The sequence below is a fragment of the Engraulis encrasicolus genome, chromosome 15 (genome assembly GCF_034702125.1).
Source record: "Engraulis encrasicolus isolate BLACKSEA-1 chromosome 15, IST_EnEncr_1.0, whole genome shotgun sequence".
NCBI lineage: Eukaryota > Metazoa > Chordata > Actinopteri > Clupeiformes > Engraulidae > Engraulis > Engraulis encrasicolus.
The window spans coordinates 38,284,271-38,293,658 of record NC_085871.1 but is presented as its reverse complement, the minus strand read 5'-3'; the positions used below and the strand labels follow the sequence as shown (position 1 = coordinate 38,293,658).

The window sequence follows — 9,388 nt, the reverse complement described above, 5'->3', positions numbered from 1 at the left end:
ATCCATCCTGTGTGTGTGTGTGTGTGTGTGTGTGTGTGTGTGTGTGTGTGTGTGTGTGTGTGTGTGTGTGTGTGTGTGTGTGTGTGTGTGTGTGTGTGTGTGTAGGGTACTACCAATGCCATCCAGCCTGGAGGTGGGTGGGGATGCGTAGCCTTGAGTGGGAGTGGTGTGCTGTGTGTGTGTGCGTGTGCGTGCATGCATGTGTGCATGCATACGTGCGTAAGTGCATGCATGTGAGCGTGTGTGTATGCGTGTATGCGTGCATGCGTGCGTGCGTGCGTGTGTGTGATGGATGCTTCAAGTGACAGTGTGCAGTTAGGTAGGAGAGGGTGAGTGAAGTTGTGTGCGTGGGCGCTTGTGTTTAAGGTTATATGGGGCATAGATGTTGACACTAGCTCTGGCAGTGATGCTGTGGAACATGGCCCATTGCTGGTTTTCCACGTGAGATGATGAACCAGGAAGGCAGAGGAAGGCAGAGAGGAGAGGGGAGGAGAGGGAAGGAGAGAGGAGGGGAGGGGAGGGGAGGGGAGAAGAGGAGAGGACAGGAGAGGACAGGAGAGGAGAAAAGAAGAGGAGAGGAGAGGAGAGCAGAGGACAGAGGAGAGGAGAGGAGAGGAGAGGAGAGGAGAGGAGAGGAGAGGAGAGGAGAGGAGAGGACAGGAGAGGACAGAGAGGTGAAAAGAAGAGGAGAGGAGAGGAGAGGAGAGGAGAGGAGAGGAGAGGAGAGGAGAGGAGAGGAGAGGAGAGGTGAGGAGATGAGGGGAGAGGAGGGCAGAGGAGATGAGAGGACAGGAGAGGACAGGAGAGGAGAAAAGACGAGGATTAGCTCTCATTTACCAGGCTAACACACAGTGTGACAGGCTGAGAGAGACACAGTACATTGTGCAGTGTGTTTTCGTAGTAAAAGTGTTTGAGGCAGCCATGGTGTAATGGTTAGGGAGTTAGATCACAGGGTTGCAGGTTCCATCCCCACCCTAACCAATCCCTTTCTCAATCCCCACCCTCATCGTAGGAATAGGACCACATGCGCTATTAAAGTGTGTTTAAACTTGACTAAGAGAGTGAATGTGTTGAACATTTTCTGGGTTCTGTAGTGTAATGTACGACACTATTAGTAAAAATAAATGTAAAAGGATAACGTTACAAGGTAGCAGTCAAATAGCAAAAAAGTGAAAGTGCATATTTAGTCTTCTTTGGTTATTTTTTTTTTAAATGTACAAATGCAATGTAATCTTTAGAAAGGCAGTCTACTACTAATACTAATACAATCTATTACCAATATTACTCTAATTCCGTCTCTATAATTCAGAATTGTTCATAAAATGTAATAGATGTGGGAAAGCACTTTTTTCAGGCAATAGACTCAGTGTGGTGTATTTGTGCATACCTTACTACGAAGTAGCAGGTTAAAGCTCACACACCCAAATGTCTGGCCTGAGAGCAGGACAAACAAATACCCAGATAAAAAGAGAAACCACCTCAACCAGGATGCTTTTTGTTCCCACTTATTTTTATTTTTCTAAAACCCTTTCTTGATGACTGAAGAAGGGTTTTTATATTAAAACATCACGTAAAAATGAAAATAAAAATAAATGGGGGCAAAAAAAATGCTGGTTAAAATGGACGTGTTTTTTTTTCTTCTTCTTTTTATCTGCATACCTTACTATGCCATTGACAAATATGGAGGGGTGTGACCAGTTAATGATTGGCTTGTGTCTATTGTGTCTATTGGACACACATGGAGAGAGGAAACCACCCATTGACATTGCAGCATTGGCACCATAGTACAGAACACACCTTAGCCTGGTCCTGACCATCCCATAATACTACCACTTCATTTCGTATCCATGGTCTGGAGGTTGTTTGATCTGAGGTGATTGCAGGAAGCTGGAAGTTTGCACTCAGTTCTGTTTGAAAGGATTGGACAGCTCTCACCCAATCGCCGACATTTACTCAACAACAACATAGCGCAGGCATTTTAATTCATCGTCATAAGCGCTTATTGGCAGGACATCACCCATTGACATTGCAGCACTACCACCATAGTCCAGAACACAACATACTGTATAATTCCTGACAGTGACATGTACAGACATTGTGGGGGACAGATGCCTTACTAGGTTATAGAATAGAGCAGGGGTATTCAATTATATTTCAACGAGGGCCATTTTTTTCAAATTCCTCCCAGTAAAGGGGCCGAACTATACGTATGTATTATGGTTGCCGAGTGTCAATGAAAAAAATATGGGAGACTTCATTGAAGTCGAGGGTGTCATCCCCCAGAAAATTTTGCATTTCTTAGATGTAATTTCCTGCATTTTAAAGTCCCGTGTCCTGTTTCAGCATGATAACGGAGCCCATACTTTTATCTCTAAATTCCAAAAAACGATTTTGTATTTGAAGGGGCTTGTGGGGGGCCAGAACCTTGCTGTCCAAGGGCCGCATCTGGCCCCAAGGCGCGCCATTTGAATAGCCCTGGAATAGAGGCTATATCAACAACTGCACACAGGGGCACTGGTTCATTGGTACCTTCGGGTACCAATAAAGTTGAACTGAACTGAACCAGGGCAAAGGGGGCCCTATACGGCCTGCCAAGGTCACAATAGGGCCACCACCACCCTGGGCCCCATGGCAAATGCCCTGCTTGCCCTGCCTATAGTTCCGCCCCTGGGCTATATATTATATCTGGGCATTATTTGTCACATGCTTTTGACCATGACGCATGGAGATTATCATGTCAACATGGACCAGAGCACATTGTGACAAAAAAAAGTTCAAAAAAGAACTTTCAAAAAGGGCAATTTTTTTGTCCAGTAGGGCAATGGGGCGGGTGCTTAAGCACCACTTGGTCCCTGTCTGTGCACACCTATGATTCCTGATGGCTGTTTGATGGATGTGTGTTTGAGGACATTCATTTGTCCAGGTAATGGTAGTTAGAAAAGTCAAGTTGTCAGCAACTAGGCCTCTTTTGTAGCTTTCACGGACACACACACACGCACACACACACAGTCTCTCACTCTTTCTCGCACTCTCTCTCTCTCTCTCTCTCTCTCTCTCTCTCTCTCTCTCTCTCTCTCTCTCTCAGAGGTGGGTGGAACAATTGAACACAGCCCCCCCCTGGGCAAAACAATCATAGGGCCCCCCATACAGCCAGCTGAGGTCATAATAGAGAGCACCCACCACCAACAATACCTCGCCCCTGCTCTCTCTCTCTTTATCTCTCTCTCTCTCTCTCTCTCTCTCTCTCTCTCTCTCTCTCTCTCTCTCTCTCTCTCTCGTTCTCTTTGTCTCTCACACACATACACACACAAACACACACACACGCACACACACACGCACACACACAGGAGTAAACACACACACACACACACACACACACACACACACACACACACACACACACACACACACACACACACACACACACACACACACACACACAGGAGTAAACACACACACACACACAAGTATCCCCTCACCGTCGTAGTAGACAATGGCTCCGACCAGCCTGTCCTTCTTGAGCATGGGGAAGTGCTCCAGGGCCTTGCTCTTGCTGAGGACGTAGCTGCTCTTCAGGCACTTGGAGCCAGCCACCAGATCGTACATCTTGATGCCCGCCCAGTAGTACGGCAGCTGCCACCACCTGGGAAAACACACACACACACACACACACACACACACACACACACACACACACACACACACACACACACACACACACACACACACACACACACACACACACACACACACGCATGCGCACACACGCACGGGCACACACACATGCATGCACGCACACATACACGCACGCACACACACACGCACGCACGCAGGCGCGCACGCAGGCGCGCACGCACGCACGCACGCACACACACACATACACACACACATAGATTACATTTCTGCAATGTCAGATAGTTGCAAAATTGTCAACACAATCCCTCCCCACACTTAGCATTGATAGTCTTTTGCTACATGGTATGAGGCACAATTATATTATGTGATAAAGTGCGTCATCCGAGTGTCCTTGCCAAGCATCGAACATTTAAGTGTCCAACTTCAAGTAGGTTTTGTATCATTAACGTACAGTTGTTTCAGCCATATGCAGTACAGTGCACATAGTAAAGATAAGACTACACATCATTTCACCAATTGATATGACTGATATCTACAACTATTAAAACTCAGTATGGACACAGCATATACAAAGGAATCACACTAGTAGCCCCGTAACACACGCCGTTCCAACACTGGAATGTTGTAATATTCATTGACAAACCTTAACTGCCACAGCACTACCAATATGACAGTGCACAGTGCCTTGCTACATACAGAACATTATGACCTGGTTACATGCCATGTATAGGAGGCTATAGCAGATATGCACTTGAGTATCTCTACTATGATGGCACTTTATGTATGTATGTATGTATGTATGTATGTATGTATGTATGTATGTATGTATGTATGTATGTATGTATGTATGTATGTATGTATGTATGTATGTATGTATGTATGTATGTGTTTTTGTTTTGTTTATTGTTTTTTGGCGTCAAGTGTATCAGTGTTGTGTGTATGTGGCAGCTATGAACAGTATGTCCAAGACAAATTTCCTTCGGGACCATTAAAAATAATCTTGAATCTTATTGCCATTCTAGTAACAGCTAATTTATAACAGGGCTGATGTCCTAATGGTTTAAGGACCACGAACAGTATATGCAAATCTGCTGTGCACAATTGATTCATTCACACAACTGTTTAAACACAGTAGGGAATATACGAGCACAAAAATCCCGGACAAACACGGTTAAGGGCCACAAACCAGTATGCAAATCTATTTCACGACACATACATCTTTTGTGTGAAAACGAAAACATTATATAACAGTATACGGTTTCACGAGTAAGTTCACACAGGCGAGACAGGACTCCTGTGTAACGTTACCCTATAATTACCGCTTTGGCAAATTTTACAGAGCTCTCTGTTTGGAGTAAGTGAAGCCCATGCTAAGCTAAGTAGCAGAACAGGTTTCTGTAACCGAGCTTGTCAAACAACTTAAGGTGTTAGGCATGCTCTGAAGCAGGAGTGGGGAACCTTTTTCATTCGAGGGGCCACTTCAAATTCGTCCGAGGGCCGTAAAAGTCCTCTGAGGGCCGTACTATGAACACAAACCAAGATTTCCCCCTGCACTTCATCTTCTATCTATTTTATCTAACGTTCCACCGATTGTCATAAGGGGGGTTTTCAGCCAAGAATCAGGCCGATAGTCACACAGTTTGAGACCGCCTTTAGAACTCCTTGTAAACCATTATTGTGCTGAGGACATTGCAGTGACACAGACAGAGAAAGGAAGAGTGTGGTGAGGCTGCAAAGGTGATGTTTTGACAACTCTGTTCTTCTCACCGCTTACAGTACAGTAGCATTAAAACCAGAACTCTGTGAGAGGAGCGACTGCTATGATGCTAATGTTTAAAACTCAAAACATTAGCTATGATGCTAATGTTTCAAAGTCAAAACGATCTACTGTAGCTCTGTAGTAGCTCTCAAAAAGTCAGATACCAAACTACCCTGCAAGGGAACAACGTTGTGACAGCAACCATTGAAACTCTGCAAAAACTGTCCATAACATACTTCAACACTCTCGAAATGTCAGAAAGGTTTGTGTTAGAGAGTTCCTTGACTCTAACCTGATATCTGTCTAGAGGGGTGACAAAGCCAAGAAGCCAAAGCCAGAGAGAGAGAGCTGCAGGAGGCACTGGTCAACCTGGTCATGAGATCTCTACGCCTTGCTTGCCTTTTTTAAATACCATTATGGAAGAATAAATGCCACGGCTAATTAACAATGATGATGATGTGTGGGGGAGGAGCAGGAGGAGGAGGTGGGCATATGGAGGAGGAGGAGGAGGAGGAGGAGGAGGAGGAGGCGGAGGAGGTGGTGGGCATATGGAGAATTGTTAGACATGGGGAGTGACAGGGTGCGGGTTTTCATATTCTGACCTGGACCTCTTAGCTAAAGTGAAGAGAAAATGTTGAAAAGAGGAGGAAGTGGAGGAGGAGGAGAAGGTGCAGGTGAAGGAGGAGGAGGAGGAGGAAGCGGTGGAGGAGGATGAAAAGTAGAAGGTGTAAAGGAAATGAGAGGAGAAGTGAGCTAGACGTAGCAGGGCATAGTAGGGGTCTTCATATTCTAACCTGAACCTCACTGCTGAAATGAAGACAGTTACAGAGGACAGTGTTTCCCATACATTGAGAAAACTATGGCGGCCCGCCATAGTTTAAATTTGGCCGCCATAGTTTCCGAAAATGTAAAAAAAAAAAATATATATTTTTATTATTTTTTTTTTACTTTTTTTTATTATTATTTTTTTTTTTACCATTTCTGTTTTTATTAAAAACGATTTCCTTCGCATTTTCCTTCTGGAGTAAATACATCCTATAGAGAAAACCACAATTGCTTGAAAGACAGAGGGATCAAAAGCCTAGTCAAGTTGTTGTAGTTAATTTGGGTTTGGGAGCAATACAAAAAAACTTCAGAGAAGGGACAGTTGGGATGAGTTTACTAACACTCCCCAGGCTTTGTTTTACAGTTGTAATGAGTTAGGTGACAGGCCTTCATTGACAAGGCAGAGGAGACATCGGGCTGCATATAGAAATGAATGTGTAATGAATGTGAATATAGACATAAATGTGTAATATGTTGTTCAGCCCTTTTAATGGGAGGAATTTTGAAAAACTGGTCCTGTGACCAGCCCCCTCATGTAGAATGTGTGTACACCTATGTGTGTGTGGGAAAAAGGCATAGCCTACCCTCTTAGACCCTTTTTGTCTATGCGTTAACACTTTCACAGTACTCTTAAATTCTTATATCTGCTCCTATTTTGTTTTATTATTTTTTTCATTACATAGACCCCTGCATGAGGGACGAATGCATCTGTGTTGTAAACAGAAATGATTCACTGTACTGCATTTCTTTTATATATAAATGACAATGTACTACTAATATCATGGGTAAAATGTTATGTAGCTTTATTTCTCAAAATATAAATGGCTGAAATGTAGGACTAGGCCTATAGTTTCTCCATGCGCCAATGTCATACTGTACTCATTGTTTTGCCATTTTGCATTTACACACTGCGTGAATCTTTGACACCCCCCCCCCCAAACAAAAGGCCCACGTGAAAAGACCCCCCCCCCGGAAAAAAAATCCTGGCTGCCCCCATAGTTCCCCATAGGAAACACTGGAGGAGTAAAATGTGAAGGGGGATGTGTGTGTGTGTGCGTGCGTGCATGCGTGCGTGTGTGTGTGTGTGTGTGTGTGCGTGTGCGTGTGTGTGTGTGTGTGGTGAAGGGCCAGAGGGAGCTGGGGATGGGGTGGGAGCAAGGAGCTTTGTCTTCTAACCTGGACCTCAACGCTAATGTGAAGCAGAAGAGACCAACAGAGACAGAAGAAGAGGAGGGGGAAGAGAAGGGAAGAAGGAGAGGAGCGAGGGAGCGGGGGAAAGGATGGAGAACAAGGGGCCACATCAAACCAGGACCTCAATCCTGACGTGGAGCAGCAGAGAGTGACAGAGGAGGAAGAGGAGGAGGAAGATGGGGAGGGGAGGTGAAAAGCGAAGAGCAGTGGTATTCACTGGTATTCTAACCTGGACTACATTAACAAGCATGGAGTAGAACAAGATGACAAGCAAGTGGAGGACAGATGAGGGAGGAGGAGAAGGAGGAGGAGAAAGAGGAGGAGGGGAAGGAGAGGGAGAGGAAGAGGAGGAGGAGAAGAAGCGGAGGGGAGACAGAGGAAGAGGGGAAGGAAGAGGAGAGGAAGAGGAAGAGGAGGAGGAGGAAGAGAATGACAGGTGAGGGAGGAGGAGGGGGAGCAGAAGGAGAAGAGGAGGAGGAGCAGAAGAGGAAGAGAAGAGGAAGAGGACAGGTGAGGGAGGAGGAGAAGGGAGAAGCGGGAGGAGGAGAGGGCAGGGAGAGGAAGAATACGAAGAGGAGGAGGAGGAGGAAGTGGAAGGGGGGTGGGGGTAGGTTGGGAGTCACAGGAATACAGTGCCCCCCCCCCCCCCCCCCTCAGCTGCCTCCTCATACCCGGTGCCAATCAGCGGCACGTGGTGCGGCGTGCTATTTAAATGATCTTTTCATTGCCCAGCCAGGGCAGCTGGCTTATGACTCGTGACATACAGCGAGATACAGAGATGGGGCCACACTGAGAAGAGCCCCTCATACAGTAGAAGGTGAAGTCACACACGGTCACAGAAATGAATTATGTGGTATTTACTGTAATTTAGATGACCGAGGTCGGGAGAGCGAGAAAGAAAGAAAGAAAAAAGAAAAAAGAAAGAAAGAAAGAAAGAAAGAAAGAAAGAAAGAAAGAAAGAAAGAAAGAAAGAAAGAAAGAAAGAAAGAAAGAAAGAAAGAAAGAAAGAAAAAGAAAAACATACACAGATATAGATACAGGTTGTAGATAGATAGCGTGTTTGTGTGCTAGCTAGGTAGCTAGATAGGTGGATAGCTAGATAGATGTTGTGAACACTTATACACTGCACTGATACAGTGCACTGATACACTGCACTCCGCAAACACCTACAAACACACAAACACAGACAGACAGACAGACAGACAGACAGACAGACAGACAGACAGACACACACACACACACACACACACACACACACACACACACACACACACACACACACACACACACACACACACACACACACACACACACACACACACACAGCAGAGTTGTTGGTGAAATGCAATAGGTGCTGTTAATCCCCCTGTAAGTGTTACTGGCCGTGTGAGGAACTGGATACTGCCCAGACTGCCCCGTCAAGCAGTTACCATAACACACAGTCTGGTGAAACCAAAATACTAAACACACACACACACACACACACACACACACACACACACACACACACACACACACACACACACACACACACACACACACACACACACACACACACACACACACACACACACACACACACACACACACACACACACACACGTACGCAGTCACACACAAAAAACGGCAAATATACGCATGCGCACACTATTACAGTTACCATAACACAGAGTGTGGTGAAACCAAAATACTAAACACACACACAAACACACACACACATACATGCACACACACACAGGCACAAACCGGCTCACAAACGCATGCGTACACCACTAAAGTTACCATAACACACAGTCTGGTGGAACCAAAATACTAAACACACACGTGTGACTGCGTGTGCGTGAGGACGTGTGTGCATGGGTGTGTGCGTCTCCTACTTGTAAACTGGCAGCATGACGGGCAGTGGTGTGTGTGTGTGTGTGTGTGTGTGTGTGTGTGTGTGTGTGTGTGTGTGTGTGTGTGTGTGTGTGTGTGTGT

The 9,388-nt window shown here is 45.6% G+C and overlaps 1 protein-coding gene across 1 annotated transcript in view; it reads right to left on the bottom strand.

The window, feature by feature from the left end:
• The window catches only part of gpd2 (glycerol-3-phosphate dehydrogenase 2 (mitochondrial)), a 77,159-nt gene that overhangs the window by 55,790 nt on the left and 11,981 nt on the right, over window positions 1–9,388 (bottom strand). The window contains exon 6 of the mRNA XM_063217468.1: window positions 3,480–3,643. Within this exon, the coding sequence (XP_063073538.1) occupies window positions 3,480–3,643 (164 nt within the window). The remainder of the gene's footprint in view (window positions 1–3,479; window positions 3,644–9,388) is intronic.